Genomic DNA, 21557 nt, shown 5'->3' on the forward strand with positions numbered 1-21557 from the left:
CAGCTAAACGAAAGCACACTCAATTCTAATTCACGAGGGCTCGGTGATATATGGTAGGCATAGATGATACCCGTGGCCCATGCTGCTACTTTCCATGTGGCTAATTGTTGTATACCAATTACACATAATACTGTATAGGACTAGCCTTGTAATTGTTAGGGAGAGGGGGTAGGGGATCCAAAGAGATAGCAGACAATATGGAGGGGGGGGGGGGGGGGGGGGAGGACGTCTATGTGACAGAAGAATACATTATTATCAACCTTCACTGATGTGACTGTGTAGGAGATCCTGGGCTCTCACAATAATTCCCATTATTATACTGTAATAATCATGGTTGACTGGGTTAAACATCCACTGAGAGTCATTTGTGAAACTGTGTAGTTGAAATAGTCTTTGTTGTGGAACCAAGGATACTGGCCACCGGACTACAAAGCAGTTCAGTGTTGCCCAAGCGGGTTGGCTGTAACACAACTGTCTTGCTTGCCACTTGGCCTATGAGCAGCCTGGCCACTCTGTGGCTTAAATACTCCAGATGGGCCTGGCTCTAGAGTTGCAACTCACAGCCTGCCATCAACATCAACATTGATGATAAACCAGAAGAAATATTTTTGAAAAGATACATCATATGATTTATTACATTATATTATATTTTTTATCATCATCTAGTTTCTTTTTAGGTTTAAATGTACTTTATTTTCTACTTATTTTCTACAGTAATACAGCTTACTTTACTGTTAAACTACCCAATGACAATAATGTAGCTGACATTTGATACAGAAACGAAAAGAGTGAGACACTAAGTAAGCGAGAAATTTGAGAGAAAATATTGGGGTGGGGTGTGTGTGAGTGTGAGTGTGAGTGTGTGTGTGAGAGTGAGAGAGAGAGAGAGAGAGAAGGAAGGAATTGATATCAGAGAGTCAGCTCAGTGTGCATGTGGTGTGCAACAGGGACTTGGCAGGCAACATGGCAGCAGGGGTCCATACAGGCACAGGGAGAGAGCTGAGTTGGTGTCATGGGAGACAGGTCCCCTCTCCTCCAACACCCTACAGAGGGCCATGCCTGTCACACACCCCCGCCGTACTGTCTGGGGGATCTGGATGCTCACACAGGGGACTTGCCACCACAGCATGTGTGTGTGGGTGGGTGCACTTGAAATGCCATTTTCCATCAGTATCTAGGTATGAAGCCATTACCAGAGGCAACAAGCTAGAAAAATAGGGGGTGGGGACTGAGCCACACACAAAAATAATATCTGTTATTTCATCCAATATATCATTATGCATATGATGTGTGAGAGCTAGTTACCTTCCTCCATGGTGCGTGCCGTCATGGATTCACTGTCTGCGCCTTGGAACTCGTTGAAGTATGGCCGTACTTTAATTTCATAGACAATGCCCTTCTTCAGGCCAGAGAGAGTCACATCCCTCTCAGAGGCCACCTTCAAATCCTGTACCTGCCACGGCCCTGGAGAGGGCAGACCCGAGGTCTGCCTGTACAGAACACGGTAGCCCTGAATGAACTGCGACGGGTTCTCCACCTGATGGGGAGACAGACACTCAGTTATAATAATAAACTTTGTCATGCAATGAATATAGCAAAAATAGCCGATACACAACACGCCGCATCATGATAGTGTAGTGAACCTGTGTTATGTTATTGCCTTTGGAGGCATTAACAAAATATCTCTGATGGAGTGATGGAACTCACCTGACTGAGACACTGATAACTGATTCGTAGCTGGACATGACTGTTGGAGGGAAGGGACCCAAAGGAGGGTGCTCAATAAGGGACATTCATGCCTGGAGAGCTGAGCTCAGTTCACATTACAGGGTGAAGGCCAGCTGAGCTATCTGTCTGTGTGCAGTGTGCACTCATTGCTGGGGGAGGGGGTGCTGCTCGCACACCGTGTATAGCGGGCTAGGGAAAGGGGGGGTTAAGGGGGCGAATAGTGGGGACAATTAGGAGTGCCTTTATTCCACTATTCAGTGGTGCGAGTGGTCTCCTATCATCAACGGAGACAGACAACTCAGTGTGCTGTACGGGCAGACTGTACGGGGTGACTGTACGGGGTGACTGACGAGTCAGTCTCAAAGTCCCAAAGTCGCCAAAGCTCAGACCCTGTGGGAGCCGGGTCTCGAAAACCCGGGGAAAGTTAAGTAGCCAGGTTTTAAAGACATTTAATAAAACTGTGTGCCTCTTTGTCTTATACTGTATGTACTGTAGCAGTGAACATTTCTATCTATCTGCAGCCAGCTGTAGTGATGGGGTGGGAAAACCACTGGGGTGGCCTGCTAATGATAAAGTGCCACAGCGCATGCCCCCTTGTGTGTGTGATGTGCAGCCTACAGTGTACCGTATCCCTCAGTGCCATATTACGGGGGGCTATGGGGGACTTGCAGTGGCCTGCAAAAACGGCTGATACATACAGAGATAACATCCGAAACCGCTCTTATATCTTGTTTTCTGTCTGTGCTCATGCTATCTGCTTATTTATATGGTCTATGAAATAAATAAAGGCTATCTTTTATGTAATCTTTGAAGTTCTGACTCCATTATTAATGTCGCAGTAGAAATATTCTTTACATTTCTCAGACCTGAGACGAGGTTTATTACAATAGGTTTGTGAGCTGGTAGATCTAATAATTTTCACAATTTTGTATAACTTTAATTTTTTGGAACCTTTTTTTTAGTGGTGCAACCACTCCCCTACGGAGCTATGTGTGTGGGTGGGTGGCTGGGTGGGTGGCTGGGTGCGTCGAAAACGGCATGGTTGTTTTTCAGTACAGTACAGTACAGTACAGTACAGTACAGTACAGTACAGTACAGTACAGTACAGTACAGTACAGTACAGTACAGTACAGTACAGTACAGTACAGTACAGGGACCCCCACATGGTAACTCTGTCATTTCTCAACCGTTTCGGATGCGGGGCGGCTCGCCGGAATCGGGCCGGCACCCTGGGTGCATTCCTGTGGGTGCGTTCCACACACACGGAGTTGCACCACTCACTTCACACGGGTGTGATTTCTTTTAACTTCACCTACACCTGACTTAATCATGTGGTTAAGGCATAATATACTGTACATCCATACAACTGATATGTCAACGTCTTGCATCAGTGTTAATTTTGCTTAGCGTGGGAAAAATTTATGAGTCGACGACTAGTATACACAACATTCCAACAGATACTTCATGGAGAGAGAGCCAGACATTCAATCTGAAGTAGCAAAGCCGAGTGTGCTCAGCCACGCTTAAACTAGGTGAGACGCTTTCACCTCCTTGGCCCAGAGGTACTGCGTCAAAATAGACAGCTGTCTTTTTCCTCTTATTACGGGCAGGGGAAAGTATTTAATTGGTTGGTCTGTTGAGGGAGAGTGAGACACATGAGATATAACTCATAGTAATGGCTTGTTAACAGGGGCAGTAGCAAGAAAAAGCTTTTACTAGTGAAATAAAGCAGCTGTTTACCGTCAGACCAGACCAAATAAATCAGTCCGACTCTTGCCCGTTTTCTCTCCTCCTGCTGTCTCTCTTTCCCCCTCTCTCTCTTTCCCCCACCCCCCACCCTCTATATGCTCAGCTCAGTTAGCTGCCTGCATTTCATTAACAAATGATTTGTGTATCTAAAAGCCTTATGAACCATTGCCCCTCCCACTCTGCTCTCCATACTTACTTGAAATAGAATTTATGTGGCGTAGGCCATGACTCTAAATTAATTACACGCCTCTGTGTTCAGTCTCACCTTGTCTAAGAAGACAGCTGTAGCATATATCACAGTGCTATACACGATGTACACTTTTGCTGTCATCGTTTTGGCAAAATATGTTCTCATTTAGTTTCCTTCATCAAATCTCTGTTTCGCCTATAATAATTTTAGTGTAATGTCAATCACGCAATTGAAAGATTGATGTGATGGTTTATTTGTATTCTAGAGAGCGTACGTTTTGCATAGATCCATGCCAAATGAATTCACTGGATTTCTGTTGATTGCTGAGGATGCCAGAATGTGAAAGGACAGTAATGCCCATGATCACAATTCTTTACTGTCATAATGAGAAAGACAGCAAGAAAGACAGCAACAATCACAAGACATTGCCACACAGGACGTCTGTTAATTAAATGTTCAGTAGTCTCTCGAGACAGACTGTGCCTAACGTCAACAACAACGGCAAATTCAAAGGAAAAGAGGCCACTGTTTTACCTTTGTTTTGCCAATCGGTACCCAGATTGAACGTTCAGTGCGTATTTGTATGAGGAGAGCCTATAATGATAAGTTTGCTAATATGGATGATCAAAATTCTTCAAACGATAGTAAGTGTTAGTATGCAAAACGTTATCTCGAGATTTAAAGTGCATAATGGAGTGTTTGTGTGCGTACGTGTGTGCGCGCGTGCGACCGTGCGTGTGTGTACTTATGCGGAAGAGTGTCATTAGGCAGCACAAGCAGGCAGATGGGACACCTTGCCAAAAGACAGGAATAACATTTTCTTGATATAAAAGCTGACTGCAAACCGCCTCCAACACAATATGTTGCACCTAATGGTGATCCATTCATCCTGAACAGAAACATTAGTCTTAATTTCGATGTCACCTCAAACCATCACAAATTGATGGAGCACCAGCTGTCCTGGACTATGAACGTCCAGCCATCCCTCAATTGCTCTCAGCTGCATTCCAAAGGTTCCAACACCCTTTTGTCCATAACACAGCTTGCATGCCAAGCAGTGTTGATTTCGTCAACTAATACTATAACAAAAAAAATCCGTCGACTACCTTTATTTACTGAGGAAAACTAAATGGAAACTAAATTAAAACTATAAGCTACGATGACTAAAACCAAGACAAAATATATTGACAATTTTATTGACAATAAAAACTAGACAAAAATGTTAGGGAGGGACTACTGGACAAGAGTCGGCTATTTTCAGCAAGCGTATCAGCCACTACGACGGCATCAAGGCCCGCCAAAATACATTTTAGTCGACTAAATCAACTGTAGATTTAGTCGACTAAAGTCGTATGATATTTCGTCGACTAAAAGTATAGACTAACACTAAAACATTCCAGGTGACTAAAATGTAAAAAAAAACACTAAATGAAAACTATTCAAAAGACTATGACTACAACTAAAATCAACACTGGTGCAAAGTATGAAGATGATCCCAGAGAATTCTCATGATATTCAACGTTTCGGATCTAAAGCTACATTTTGTACCTTCAGTTTGTCATGGTGTGGAGTTGTGGCCAAGGTCAAGCTATCTATAACCGGTGTTTATTCTGTATACAGTGTGTCTGTCTCTTTGTCCCCACAGAAGTAGACACTGATGGTTCAGGACACTACTGTACTGTACAGTATTTCAAGACATCGTGAAACAGATAGCTGGCATGACTAATAGTGTGCTCACACGGACAGACACAAGGATGAATTTCTATCGAATATCTTAGTTACAATGAAATTGAGTTTTTAACCCGCTAAGACCTGCCACCAGATTCTACAAAATATCTTCTAAATCATGACAGTTTTCTGAAAACCCTATGTTTCTATATCAGTGGTTCTCAAGCTATTTCATGTCAAGGACCCCCACAATAATTGTTGGCCACCGACCCCCATTTGAAAATATGTTGTTCCAGGAACACCCCAGAAAGAAACATGATGTTTGCTGTGAAAGAATGTGAATTCAAAGATTTTCGCCACGTTTTCACGATAACAAGAAAATAGCAGATCTACAAGCTCGTGGCGCGGCATTCGGTGCCGCCCTATGAGCTTGTAGATCTGCTATTTTTCAACAGCTAAAGTTTAAAATAATGGTTAAAGTGGTTAAAAGGTGATGCATCTGTACCACCTCATAGCTTCTAACCGCTTTAACCATTATTTTAAACTTTAAAATGGGATTTTTACTCGAGTAGTGGCCCATAAGAATTGGTCCGTGACCGTGACCCACAAATGGGTCCCAACCCACTGTTTGGGAAACAGTGCTCTAGTCTACACTACAGTATGTTGTGTGTGACATTAGTCTGTGAATGGTACTCACGGTCCATGTGACCTGCACAGCAGTGGAACTGAGGACCACAGGGTTGTGCATGCTGACCAGCACGTCTCCCAGCTCCTTCTGGACACGCCGATGGTCCACCCCCTGAGCCGTGGGACTGATGTCTGGAAGAAACACAGAGGCAAATAGAGATGCACCATATATAATCGGTAGCATATCGAAATCGGCCATATTGGCTCTTTAAGAGCGTCAGCTGTTAGTGGGGAGGGCGGCTTACCATCTGCTTTCACCAGCAAAACAAATATTTAAAAAGAAATCTGCAAGTTCCGCGAGATTATATAATCTATAATCTATGAGTTCAATATAAATATAATAATGTAATACATCGGTATCGGCCGATATGACACTGCAAATAATCGAAGATTGGATATCGGTCATAATTGCAATTTACATGTTTTGTTCTTGGTTTGCGAATCATGTCTCACACCGATCATAGCAGATCTACAAGCTCAAGTATAAATCAGGCTTATGGTTATAGGTATGTCTAAAAGAGATGGGAGTGATGCTTTATTGCTGAAAAGCCAGTACAGCGAGGAGATAAATCCAGATATTATACATTTATTTATACCTTGAGTGCGGACGGGCTCAGACATGGGGCTGGGGTCTCCCAGACCGTGAATGTTGACAGCCCTGATGATGAACAGGTAGACCGTGTTGGGCCGCAGGTCTTTGACGGTGAACTGTGTGGTTCTCACATGGTCTGCTACTGTCTGCCAGCTATTACTCACTGACTGGCTGCAGGACAAACATCAAAAAGTCCCATCAGACAGTGAAGGGAAATGTCTTGCTTACTTTGGGAAACTCAGTGCTCTTAAGATGGGTATCTGGAGAACTCGCCAGTTTACCAACTCGCCGCGATTTAGTACATTTTAGTTTTACTTCACCCTCATTTAAGATGGTATCCGGAGAACGCGATTTAGTACATTTTAGTTTTACTTCACCGTCATTTAAATTGCATTGAATTGAGAGAGAGAGAGGATAGTTGTTTAGAGTTAACACTAGAGAAAGTAGGAATGCTAAAAGTTTAAACACCAAAGTACCGAAACAATGTAATGCATTAGTAAACATATCCTGAAATGGTAGGCCTACTTATCATTGGTATTCACATACTCACCTTTTTATCATTAATCTAGCTGACCATTTAATTGCACAAAAGAATTGTATCACTTTGGAAATGAACTATAACATCTGTGAGTTTGACATACAACTACAACGATGAAGAATTTTCACCGCGGCGACTTGGTGAACTGACGTGTTCTCCGGTATCCCTTGAGATGTGGCACCAACCACTATAGAGCGGCGCAGTCCCTCCCCCTTTCAGAACAACGAACGGCCCAGGAAATGAAATGCAATGCATTCTGACCATAGGATTTTCTTTAAGTATTTATTTAAAGCCGCGTTACGCCGCGGACAAAGCCAACTCGGATCGTGACAAATCATGACAATGAACACAATGTTTTGGGCCGATCAAATAATTTATAAGAAGAAAAACAAAACAAATAGTGTTGTCTCCTGCCTTTATTTTCTTCTTTCTAATGATTTGATCGGCAGAAAATATTGTGTTCATTGTCATGATTTGTCACGATCCGAGTTGGCTTTGTCCGCGGCGTAACCGCCTTTAAATAAATACTAAAAGAAAGTCCTATGGTCAGAATGCATTGCATTTCATTTCCTGGGCCGTTCGTTGTTCTGAAAGGGGGAGGGACTGTGCCGCTCTATAGTCTGGGCAATGTAGCATTATGGAACGCTAGCAAAAGCAAACACAATACAACTCCACATTCTATTGAAATGCTTACTGACAAGCAACTCCTTCATAGTCATTACTGTGTCCTGAATAGGTATTTCCTTCGTTCTGCTTCCTTTTTACTGAATTAAAATGTCCTTTTCATAGTGTGTTTCCTGAAATGCAAAGCACATTGCTTTACATGAAGCACAATGCCCTAAAATTGTGCTGCTTATCAATATGTTGGTTCAGGCAATACCTTTGAGCCCTAGCCTAGTTTATCAGGTGTTTAGTCCAGGAAAGAAAACATTACGTTATTGTATTCAAGTCATACAGTGGAACTTTTAAGCTCCACTGATATGGGTAATTGCTTGCTAATCTATACGAATACCAACAATGACATATCAATGTTATGCTCACACAGGCAAAGGATATCTGGCAAAAAATTGCTCTGCTCAAACAGCTGGTGCTGTTTGAACAACATCCCTTTGATCATTGCTGATTGCAAGATGTCTGCAAAACTAAAGGTCCCTATTTTCATACGTGCCTTACCTCTTATCCCTAAAATTGTCAGAATAGTTACTTTCCATCACTGGTCATAGCCATGTCTTTTTACATGAAAGTACAATTTGTTTGCCAACATTTAACACAAAATACATGTGTGCATTTCTCTCTGTGGAAAGAAAAAGCATGCTCTAGTCTAGAAACTCTAGTGCAGGCATGTCTTGTTTGTTCACATAAATGCCCACATTTACCCAAAGGCTTCGATGACATAGAAAGAGACTGGAGAGGCATCCTCTGGTCCCGGTTCCCATGACAACGAGATACTGCTCTTGGTGACGTCCGTGACTTCTGGCTTAGCGGGAGGCCCTGGAAGGGCACTGGCATTGTGGGACATGAAGTCTGAGGGGTCGGTGGATTCTGAGAGGTGAAAGAAATGAAAATCTATGAAGTACAGACGAGAGTCAGAGAGGTCGTGCCCGTATATTTTTCGATTCATGTAAGCTTTGAATTCTTTTAAATCGACAAACAAACCTCTGACATCCAAGTACGCACTCCACGATGTCTCACCACTGGAACTACTAGCAACACAGGTGAACGACCCTGCATCGGAAAGCTACGAGGATGACAGACGGTTCACCAAATCATTCATTTCATAGACTCACAATCAAAACAAATTAGAAACCTCTGCACTAAATATCTCTTTATGGTCTTTATTATAATATCGTTGTGGTCAGGTATAAACCTTCTATCTCCATATTTCAAATATAGAGGGTAATGCGCATGTGAGTGGCAAAGTGAGTTTAACCCATTCTGATCGGGCATCCATTTTGGTGTTGGCATCATGTTATGCTTTAGCTATTGAAAAATAGCAGATCTACAAGCTCATATCGCGCCACCGAGTGGCGCGATACGAGCTTGTAGGTCTGCTATTTTTTGAAAAATCGAAGAACGACTGACATTTTTAGAATCTGATCTCAGGTCAAAATGGGTTCATCAGACCAGCGTGTGTCCAGTGGAAACCTCGTATGAATCTGATCTCAGGTCAGAATGGGTTAATGCAATCAGACAGGACTTTTCTGCTTGGATGTATGGGCTGTCAAAGCCAGAAAGTAGTTTTTTGCCACTCAGTAGGCATTCGCCAATAACTTCCATACCCTCCATTTATGTGAACGTGCTACTCCACCGTACTACAGTATCACACAGAAGTAACAAAGATGGCTGATCGACAAGCTCACAACACCTCACGATGCGAGGCGTGTTGTGAGATTGTCGATCTGCAATAAGAAAATAAAAATAAACTGTTAAAGTGGTTAAGTCAGTCTGTGGGTTTTAATAAATATTGAACAAATGAAACGTATTACTATTAACGACAGCTTGTGACTAAATAACTGCATTTGATCCTATAGACTAGAGCACAGTTTTGGACATAAGGTTTCCACCTGACAGCGACAATGTGATATGCTACCACGACCATCTTCTCAGTTTGAAATGGGTCGCTCATCCAAAACACAGACAATGCATCACTTTCATTCCCTGTGGTTTTTATTCTTCAGAATCCAATAGCCTTTTTCTTTTTACTCCGCTCCCCGCTGACTTATACCACCTCCTACGTCAATCGGGGGTTGTTGAAGGAGGGTGGCTGCCAATATACTACAGTAAAAAAATGCATTAATGTCTTCTCTGGCTCGAAAACAGCGGGATGAGAGGGGGCGAGACCAAGAAAGTAGCCATGGCCAATAAAAAGAACGACCCAGAAAGTGATGACGCTAATTTTCTTAATTAATTTCATTCAGTAATGGCCATTAACCAAAGTCCCCCCCCCCCCACCACCCCGCACCGCCCTCTCTGTCAGCACCACCACTGCCATCATCATCATTAATACTGACACAGAAAATGGATAATGTATTTAACACCAGCTATGAAGGAGAGCTACACACTGACAAAAGCCCCATCTCCCTTTATCTCTTTCTTGTTTGAGGGAGAGAGAGAGAGAGAGAGAGTAACAGATGGACAGACAGACAGACAGACAGACAGAGAACGAGAGAGAGCACTTTACGATGGTGATAGGGTGTTCTGTGTTGCACAGTTTCTCCATTATACAACCCCCCCCCCCTCCCCCCCCCGTGCTGTCCTTGAGTTTCTAACCGCTGCCTGGGAGATTTGTACTAAACAGCGCCATTTAACGACTTCTAAAAATCAATACGCTCCATTCATCGCTCAAAAGCAGCCTGACTGCACTTGTCCATTTGAATTACATCCAATTGACATGAGATGGGAAAGTTTGCTTTAGAGGAGATATGCACGCACTCGTTCAGCCCGGGCCGGCACACGTTGCACGCGACGTGTGCACACCGCACTTTCGCATTTTCTCAGTCTCTGGCTTTCTCCACAGCTGCTTTCAGTGGGGGGGGGTGCAGTGAAAGGACAGCGATGAGAACAGAGGAGCAGAGACAACGCGAAGTGGAGGTCCAGCCGTTTGAAGGTCAGACATATCCTGCAGTGTAGACGGCTGTAACTTGCTGTGTGTAATATGCTGACACACACAGCGCGTGTCAGTGTATAGATAGAATGCATGTGCACACTGCACTACTGTGTGTGTGAGGAGAGATTTTATACTGATAGAAAATAATTTAGCAGAAAACCCTTAAAGCAACCTGAAAATTTAAGAAATTCAAGCTACAGTAACAAGCTAGCAAGACACCAGACAGACACACAGACAGGCGGCAGGCAGGCAGGCACAGACAGACAGACAGACAGACAGACAGACAGACAGACAGACAGACAGACAGACAGAAAGACAGACAGACAGACAGACAGACAGTCTACTCAAAGCACACTAACTGGCTTACTGAACTGAGACAAACATCGTCATAATTCATTTTTATGACCACTGAACCACCTTGTGAGAACTGCTGGTGAGCGTGCAGAACCATACCGACACCTACCCTGGTATTCTGGATCTGAAGGCTGCCATGTTCCAGCAGGGACATGCGAGGGTCCTTTCCTAGAAGATTGGCCCCGTTCTTCAGCCAAGTGACCGTAGGCTCTGGGTCCCCTGAGGCCTGGCATCTAAGTAGCACCACACCCCCCACAGCCTGCGTCTGATTGGATGGGCCCTGCCGGATGATGGGCGGGGGGCGGTCCTTCAGGGCTAGAGACAAGAAGAAATTGTGCAGGAAGACATTGTAAATAGGACTTCAGTGTTGATATATTTCGGAGAGTGTGATACCGTTGTAATTTGGGTGCCAACGTGTCAACGTAGAACACGTTGCCTCCAAGTGTTGGTGATAATGAGTAATTGCAGACCAAGTGTGTTTGAATTGGAGCTGTGATGGATCTGTTGTGAGAACCATAGTTCCATAGAGCCATTTCCTGGGAAGAGCACTGTGTTCACTGCACTGCATTGCACCTCTGAGCTGTAATTACTAGGTGGGTATTATTAACAATGGTTTGCCTGTGGCGCTAATTACAGTACCGTCTTTGCAACACCTTTAAACATATTGCTGCCCCTCCTCTGTCGTGTTCTTCTGGCTCATGGTTACTCCATCTCGTTCTTGGCATCCCTCCCCATAACCCCCTCCACCCTTAACATTGAATTAGAAAGCTAAACAGGCAGAGCACTTGCTGTAATGCATGCTGGGTGATCCCACAAACAGCCTCTGCCCTGTTACGGCTGTGAGATAAGTGTCTGCCGACCGCATCAGACGACAAAAATACAAGCTGGGTGAGTTGGGTTTCCAGTGGTCTCGTAGCCTCCTATACCTTCACTTTCTCATTTCCTCACTGCTGCTCTCCATTGTTATCAGGCCTGTCTCACACAAGCGTTTACAGCACATTCCCCTGCTCTCTTATCTCTTATCGCAACCCCTTCCTCCACACAAAAGAGTAGAACAGTGTAGAAGCGACCACACTAAGAATACACCCAGAAGTATTGCATGATACTGTAGAGAGGAAAGGCATTCAAATGCATTTCAGTATTACAGCATGACACATACTAGTCATACACAGTCAGATCTGTGTACAAATGTAACCAAATAGACCCTTCAAGTTTTACTGCTATAGTGTACTGCTATATGACGATGGAATAAAACTGAGGTAATCAATGTGCAATGCCTGGGGAATTAGCATAATTTGGGGCGACCAGGGGCAGCTGTCACAGGATTTGCTCCTGTTTGCATCACACAGCCAGATGTCAGCCGGGGATAACAGCAACACTCCCCTCGCTCTTCACGCAACATTTGCATGCTACTTCGTCTGAGTGGAAGCACAAGGAAGGAGTTTCTTCTTTCCAGAGAAAATGATTAACAAAAAAAAAAAAAACTTGAGCAGATGTTAATTCAAGAATAGACCATGAAGTAAATGGAGAGAAAGACGTGTGCGGCTTCGCAAATGGCAGCGCCTCGGTGCTTATAGTCTTGACAATGTCCTCATGAGTAAAGAGGGGAGGGCAAAGTGACTCTCCCTCAGAGAGAGAGAGAGAGAGAGAACATTCTGAGATAGTGATTTACAAACTGCAGCCATACATGTATATTAAATACACGTAACCTTGAGTTTTTGGAAAAGCATTGCGATGCCTGGGCAGCTCGTAGATATGTACATGGGGTTAATGTGGTCAGATTGATTTTGATGCTATATTAACTATTCTAAAAGAGCTAGTTTATCTGATTCCGTTAAAACGTGATAATCTAATACTTAGATGTATTGTAGTAGCTAAATCTTAAGAAAATTATGAATTTCTACAACAGTTAAGTTTTGTTTCTCTATGTGTTTGTTTGGGAGAAGTTGAACACAGCCTGGATGGATGGCTGAGTAAACAGGCACTAGTCTGTGCCAGGATGGAAGTTGAGCTTCCTGGTAGCTGTTGAACTACAACTTCTTGTAGAAGTGAATTATTTTACCTCTATTTTATTCTTGTGCCTCACTACGCCCCTCAGCCAATTACACAATACTCAGTAAACGGCTTATTGCCTAAATTTAGCTCGGGACCCCTGGGCAGAACCACTGTTTTTTAAAAACATTCAACAATCTCACAGTAAGGTGAATAATGAAATGGATGAGGACATTTTGACTGATTGGCTTTCAAGGCACTCAGCCACAGATCTCTGCCAGGTTCCGATCTATACTGTAGTGCAGTCAAACCAAACAACAACCTGTGATGCATTTGAGACCAAACAAAGGATGCATGCATGTGTATCTACGAAACCCTGTTGAATACCAAAAGGACAACAAAATGTGTTATATTATTAAGCAAGAAAACACTAACAGTAATGCAATGTAACAAAGGGAGTCTACATAAGTCTACATAAGCACGGAGCAGCATCACGGTCATCATGACTCTGATGAAGACCACATAGGTCCAAACGTTAGTCGTTCTGTATACTGGCACCTAATAAAAGGCTATAAATGTCCCCCCTCTTCACCAGCCTGCGGAGCTTATAGAACTGTATTGTAACCGTTTTTACTCTGTGCTAGTGCTAATGATTTTGTTTACCATACTCTGTTTCTATATTCTATTTTTGTTCATTTACAATATTGCTTTATTTTGTTTACAAAATATATATATGTAAGCACATCCCACGCATTAGATTCATTACAAACTAATGTTTTAGTAACTCAATGCCATTGTAAATGAGGGTCATTTATCGAGGTGAAATTAAGGTTGATGATGATAAATGATGATTAACTTAACTGCAGCTGTGATCAACCATTTCCCTTTCTTTTATTTCTATATTCATTACTTAGTGCACTGGTCAGTCCTAATATAATTAAATGTTTATGTGGGTTATACTGCATGTGTTGAAGGCCGGGAAGTTTTCAAATAAAGACACTGATCAGTGCGTGACTCAGACGTTGTTATACTACAGTACTGTATGTTACTGGCAATGGTACATTTACTTAAGTACTGTACTTTTTGAGGTATTTGTACTTTACTTGAGTATCATTTCAGGTTCAAATATTTTACTCCACTACATTTATTTGAAAACTTTAGCTACTAATTACTTTGTATATTTGGATTATTATTACAAAACATACATTAACCACTTCAAGCCTTATATACATTTCGGTCATTTGAAAATTGCCGATCTACAAGCTCACAATGTGTCGTGATGCGACGCATTGTGAGCTTGTACCATTATTTAAATAAAGTTTTTATTATATATGTGAAACCTTGACATGGGACATTCTGCATATTGAGTACTTTCTACATTTGGTACTTTAATTACATTTTTAAACCAATACATTTGTACTTTTACTCAAGTATGTTGAATTCCGAACTTTTACTTGTAACGGAGTATTGCTACATTGCAGTATTGTTACTTTTACTTAAGTAAAACATTTCAGTACTTTATTCCACCACTGGTTACTGCATGGGTTGCATTTGTATGCGTTCAACATGGGGAAATGACCTCACCATCTGCTACCTCGAGCTGGGCCTTGGCCAGGATGCTACCAGCTACGGTCAGGGCTTGGCAGGTGTAGTAGCCTGCGTCGGCGCGCTGCGCGGACATGATGGTCAGCTCTCCGTTCTCGGATACAGACACACGGCTGTCTTCTTGTGTTGGCTGGTTTGGGAACAGAAGATCCTACACAAGACACAGAACACAAAAATAACTCATTTTGCTCCTGGAGGTCAGCATCTCCCACGATACTGTAGACTGATTATGCATGAGCTTTCCTGGCATTGCCAGGGTTATGGTGCTGCCGCCTCTCTCTAGACACTTTTAAATCAATACTCACTACAGAGTGCACTACACTTTCTTCATGGCATTCGAACCATTTTAAACAGTTCTCCACGACATGCAACCCTCCCTTTTTATCTTCTGTTCTTCATGTTATTGTATGTTTGGTCAACTCTGGTTGTTTCTAAATGTGCTTAATTCATTTATTTGACAATGTGTGTCACTGTCTTGTCAATCAGTGTGTTCCGGTTTCGGTATCCAGCATTTTCCGGTTATTGCACGGGAAGAACTAGGCTCTCTCCTCTCTCTCTTGCTCCCTCCCGCTCTCCCCTCCCACGGGGGTGGGGGGGGGGGACATGAGCATATTTGTCCAGACACACCATATTTGGGCATAATCCACCCAGCTGTTGCTCAATATTTATTTGGCTGACATGGAGGACATTCTGGTTTCTGTTGCAGTTTGTAGTCATGGCTGCCAGGACGGTCCCACCTGATGTTGTGATGGGCATATCTGCACAACCTCCACAGACACCGCTTGCCAACCACAACTTTTATTTGGCTATATATATATATATGTATAAGTACAGTATTTATTTAGAACCGGGATGAGATACCTCAAAGGTGTGTGTGGTGGCTATCTGAAAATAACTCAAACCATTCAACACCCCCCAGGGCCCAGCTCATTTAGATCAGTGTTTCTCAAATTTTCATCATGTAAAACATAACACAAAATAGACCCTTAGGGGTCCATTTGTTTCAAACAGAGTTACAGACCTGCAAAGGGTCCATTTGGAACCCCCTCAAAGAACTCAGAGGGTCCCTGGACCCCAGTTTGAGAACCACTGATTTAGATGTACTGTACACTGTGAGGAGTCAAACTGTTGAACCGTTTGAAGTCAGGCACGTGTCGTGCATATAATATGAGCCAAGCGGGTGGCTGCGCACCTGCCTGAGCATCTGCCTGATTGCCTTCATAGGAGAAAGTGGCATTTTTCATGCCAACAAAGTTTCTCTCATTCATTCCTCCCCTGCATAACTGAACTGCAGTTGCTCTGTATTTTCTCCTTAAATTCTGATCATATTTAGTCTGTTAGAAAAATGGAAGGGCACATGCCCTTCCAAATGTCTGCTTAAAGTGAAGGTCAGATGAGATCAAATGGAGTGTATACGCATTTAACTCTGGGTGTAATTTCTCCATTTGTAACTTTACTGTACACCACAATCCAGTCAAGTCAGTCAGCTTGAAAAACTTGAAAAAAAAAGAATGAAAAGCTCCTTTTCTTCTCATCATCATCATGATCATCATTCATATGGTAATGTAACCATTGACTGCAGATGAATCGAGGTAGACTGCATGAATTCAGGAAAATAAATAAATCATTTTGTGTGACAGTTCCGCCCATCCATCAGCTGCACTCTTTTAAGGCCAAGCACCCACCGCATGGGTAAAATAAATCAATGGAGAAAACATACTTTGACCAAAGGAAATTAAGTACTTTCACAGCATCTCTGAAAAATCCCTACAAGGAAAGCATCACCTGTCTTTTATTCTACTTGTTTGCGCTTCTCTTTTTACCGTTCTACTACAATTTCTTTCTCTGGTCTGTTAAACACACCAACTAAGCTATGAGTTACCATTTGGCTACACAAATTGGATACTAAAGATTGATTATGGTACTTGCAAATATGTTGGGCCACATAATATAGATACAGCGCAGTCACAAACAATCTGGGCATATGACATGTTTATTCATGGGATGGGATTAGCCCCGCTCTGAACCCTATGTACAGTTTGTTTACACTACCCTTTACGTAGTGGCTAGCTGCGCGTCCCAACGTTCCTGCCTCTGATCTGCTCTGTCGCAGCTAGCCACTGTCGGTGCGGGAGGCGGTACAATGGGATGTCAATAAGGAAGTCAAGGAAGGAAGGAAGAGAGAATTTCAGAGCTGCCAAAACGGTCAAACACAGATTAAAAATACTTAACGGCTTCTGCGCCAAAGGAAAATTCTCAGACGTTTCCGTTGTCTCCTATAGCTCCTATATGCTTCTTTTGAAGCATCTAACCCCCATCAAGAATGCGCAGCGCGGACGTTTCCGAAGTTATGTACATCTGTGTACCATTTAGCCTGGGACCGATGGCACGGGACCCTACGTAAAGTGTAGTGTAAACAAACTGTACGTAGGGTTCGAGCGGGGCTAGGGATGGGATGGCATTTGAACCAAGTGAGGTTTAGCAAAAACAAAAATCTAAAGTTGCATGCATATGTATGTGTGTGCACAAATGATGGGTTGCAAATATTTTAAAGAGCTTTGCTCCATATACTGTTAAATTGGACAAGGCTATAAATGTACCAATTTTAACTCACACAGACAGTACTGCTATACTTACTAAGTTTCTTTTGTTATGTTATGAACTGTTATGAACATAATTACAGTTTGGATCATTCAGAATTACCTGAATCACCCCATGTTGACTCCACACAATTACGGGAGGTTCATGGGGAAATAATTGTTTAAATAACATTTCACATTACATATCCATGCAACTGAATACAATCTTTGAACTAATAGGTGTAGTGTGTGGAGAAAAGGTTTGAAGACCTGTAAAGGCTTGACATACGCTCGGTCATGCACTGAATATAACAGATGTACTAGCCGCAATTTGCAACTCTAGATTTTTTTACAATGGGTTGAATCTAGAGTTGCAACAAGCTCCATCCACTTCCTATTCATCATTTTTGGTTTGTGATCTGCTTGTCTTAAATGACGTTAAACTCACCAACATTGCAGCTGCAGTCCAAGCTTGAATTATCCTCTTTCAATCTGCCAAGCTTGTTTTTCATAAAAATCCCCCGTAGACATGTTATGAGCTACTTTCTGTCCAAAATATTCCAAGAGTGACATTCCGAGCCAGCCATTTTGTATTTTTGCAACGTGCCGTAAAACAAGATGTGAGGGGGAGCGCTTGTTTAATAGAATCTTACCTGCGCAGGTAAGACACCCAAAGAAGAGGCCGACGCAGTGCGACGCCCCATCACGCACAGCCTTCTATTAAACAAGCGCTCCCCCTCACATCTTGTTTTACGGCACGTAAAGTTATGTACATCTGTGTTGCAAATTGCGGCTACAGATGTACAAGCTCTCAACATCTTGAGCAACTAATTCTTAGCTTGTACTGTAGAGCTTCTATTTTTGGTCGACAATATACCAGCCGGCAAGCAGAAGATCATGAAGAAGATCACGGTAATAATATAATTAATAAAATACAAGTGATTGTTTTTATGCATTCTGTGGCAGATTACCCTGCCACTGACTCATTTAATAGTTGACATAGACATGTTTTCTTGTGTTCTCCCCTAAATGATATGTTTAATGATGTATGTATGTATGAGGACACACCAATGGGTTAAAGTCTCACCTTTATTCTCTAAGTTGTGAATCATGTTTGGAGAATGTTTGTTATGTGTTACCACAGTGCTTCCTGGTGCTGACCAAGAAAGCTTAGAGAAGGAAAAGACACCAGCGTCATGGTGTCACGTGACTGGACGCCGGGGCTGCGCCATGACACCCCACCACGCCCCCATGTGCCAAAACTCACACTGGAAGTTTGATGAATACATGGGAGTGGATGGGAGACCGCTGGACATCTTGTAAACAAACATTATTTATGAACGATAGCGACCTTTGTCATATAATCGGTCCAGGAATATAATAGAAGACATATCACAGATTGTTTTCCGACTGGGTGTTTTTCGACTTGCTAACTGTTTAATTGTATTCAGGAATTTAAAGAGCACAGTACGGCTCTGGGCTGAATGGGCTTAACCTGACTCCGCCAGCTGGTGGCAGTATTGGGTTCACAATCCTGCCTTCAAAAGCCTAACATTACAAACTAAATAACGCTTTAGAAATGTTGAGAATAAAGGATTTTGCAATATTACAAGTCAGTGGTGTTTTCACTAAAGTAAAAGTTGCCTAGCAGTAGCCTATCACAATATGCTCTACAAGTGGTTAAGTTTCAGAATAAATACGCAAATTAACAGTAGCCTTAGGACCAACCCGCCTAGTATAATACAACAGTAGTTTTAAGTAGTACAATACAACGTAATAGTAGTCTAGTAATAACTAATAATTGTAGTGAAAGTATAATATTTGCATGTGAAATGTAGAGGTAATTAAACGATTTAAGTGTCCCTCAAAATATAGTAGGCATAGGCATACCTTAAAGAAGTTAATGCTTGCTCTATCAACTCCAGACATTGCCTTATTCAGTTTCAAGTTAAATATGAATGAATGACTGGCTAAATGAAATTGTACTGGTACCACGGAACGTGACGCGCACGCACGCACGCATCGCGGCATGCACACAGAACAGCTGTATAGCCTAAGCCTAAAACACAAAAGTAGACTTAAAATGGTCAGACAAACATCCTTACTGGACACTAGCGAAACTAAAAGGTTTGCTTTGGACGAATATATCTGTAACTGTTATTTGATGGAGGAGAACACCACACAGCAGCAGTAGCCTACTGGAGCCATGCAGTCCACACTCCTGTAAGTCAAGTGTGCATGGCATGCTTACCGGCTACGTGCGCTCACAGTCAGCTCAGGTATATAAACAGTTAAAGCTGTTGTTATGCAAAGTAGTGGCTATTTGAATTCGGCACGGTACTTTACACGGTGTGAAAATAGGGGGGGGGGGCGCCAGTAAACCTAGACCACTGGGTACTTGTTGGTGACTTCAAGACAGTAGAAAGTAATGTGTGATGTTATGTTACAGAAGCGTTTATTTTACAATGGTCTCAATCATTCAGAAAGTGTTTATTTATATGCTTGTCTATACTTTGCTCCATTCACTCCAATACATTCCCAGCAGTTTCGGCAGCAGATTCGTCACTGTGTAGGCTACTACTTAAAACTACTGTTGTATTATACTAGGCGGGTTGGTCCTAAGGCTATATGAAAAAAAGTATTTCATCAAACACCACTGACTTGTAATATTGCAAAATCCTTTATTCTCAACATTTTTTTAAGCGTTATTTAGTTTGTAATGTTGATGAATTAAAAACAATATAGGTATGGGGTTTGAAGGCAGGATTGTGAACCCAATACTGCCACCAGCTGGCGGAGTCAGGTTAAGCCCGAGGTACCAGAGCTGTGCTCTTTAAATTCCTGAATCAAATGAAACAGTTAGCAAGTCGAAAAACACCCAGTCGGAAAACAATCTGTGATATGTCTTCTATTATATTCCTGGACCGATTATATGACAAAGGTCGCTATCGTTCATAAATAATGTTTGTTTACAAGATGTCCAGCGGTCTCCCATCCACTCCCATGTATTCATCAAACTTCCAGTGTGAGTTTTGGCACATGGGGGCGTGGTGGGGTGTCATGGCGCAGCCCCGGCGTCCAGTCACGTGACACCATGACGCTGGTGTCTTTTCCTTCTCTAAGCTTTCTTGGTGCTGACCAGTGGGGAAGGACCCGATTGTAGCATGAGGCTGCCTTTTATAGTGCCTGACTCCATTGTAGGGAGCATGCTCAGTCCATCCCAACTGTAGGGTTTTGTAATATGTGAATTATTGTGGATGATGTGTAATGATTTAAATGTGAGTTATACAAGGGTTAAATGTGATCATGTGTTAAAGTAGTTATTGTCTCTGGACATGGGGCTGTTAATTGTGGAATCAATTAGGGTTGTTACGGCCCAGTGGGAGGGGCCTAGACTATATTTAATAAGTTGGACCTACCACAGTCCGGCAGTCGATGTAGGGCTGTAGACCAGGAGGGCCAACCTATTCGGCCATTGTAAATAGTGTGTTGTACTGTTTTTGGGACACCATTTTTGACACTTGAAAGGTGAATGAATAAAACAGTTTGTTTTTGCTTAAGAGGACTCTGGCTTCCTATTTTGAGTATCCTGTTCATTTGAACACTTTTTGAGGTTTTGAGAACTGTGTCACGTACCTTTTGTGCACACACTACCCTCACTCAAGGACAGAGTGACACATTCTTATAGACTAAATAGGCCTATATATACAGTAGGCTATATTGTTGGGGGGAAGGGGAGTAGGGTGGACCTTGAGGATAATTTGAAATATGCTAGTGGTCCAGAGCTCAAAAAAGGTTGCGAACCACTGACCTAGACCACAGAGTGCTTCAAGCAGACAAACGGATGGGCTGAAAAGGCCATTAGTCTGCTCCCATTCTGTCTAATGACTCTAATGCAGCAAATGAATGTTGTTTCTGCTGAAGTGAATTGGTTGGTCAGAGTCGTGCCGATTTATGATTGATGACCGCTTCATTATCAGTCTGTGGCACAGAACCGTGTTCTGCCGCCCCTTTGGCTCAATCCGTTTAGTCAGCTCACTGGCCATCTTTCATAACTCAATTAAATCAATGAACAGAGGGTTAGTTTAGTTCCCGCTGTAGTTATGTCTGAGAGAGGCACGCACACACACAGCCAACACTTCTGACCTGGCAAGTTTAGCCTTTAGCTTACATAGTGTTGCATTGTAAATAATAGTCTTGTAAAATCTTGTAGTGACTTTCGATGACGATGTATGGCCATCCTTTCTGAGCTATGGGATCTTGGTCGC

General features: G+C 42.6%; 1 protein-coding gene across 1 annotated transcript in view; it reads right to left on the reverse strand.

Annotated features, from left to right (window-relative positions):
* LOC310853242 (roundabout homolog 2-like) overlaps window positions 1-21557 on the reverse strand; it is a gene marked incomplete at its 3' end in the record, with an annotated part of 119190 nt that overhangs the window by 21343 nt on the left and 76290 nt on the right. Inside the window, exons 9-15 of the mRNA XM_083757502.1 lie at window positions 14690-14861; window positions 11223-11428; window positions 8809-8890; window positions 8529-8694; window positions 6619-6785; window positions 6033-6154; window positions 1306-1537 (exon numbers count right to left, since the gene is read on the reverse strand). Of these exons, the coding sequence (XP_083613628.1) occupies window positions 1306-1537; window positions 6033-6154; window positions 6619-6785; window positions 8529-8694; window positions 8809-8890; window positions 11223-11428; window positions 14690-14861 (1147 nt within the window). The remainder of the gene's footprint in view (window positions 1-1305; window positions 1538-6032; window positions 6155-6618; window positions 6786-8528; window positions 8695-8808; window positions 8891-11222; window positions 11429-14689; window positions 14862-21557) is intronic.

The sequence above is a fragment of the Protomyctophum parallelum genome (genome assembly GCF_964188405.1).
Source record: "Protomyctophum parallelum genome assembly, chromosome: 1".
Classification (NCBI taxonomy): Eukaryota; Metazoa; Chordata; class Actinopteri; order Myctophiformes; family Myctophidae; genus Protomyctophum; species Protomyctophum parallelum.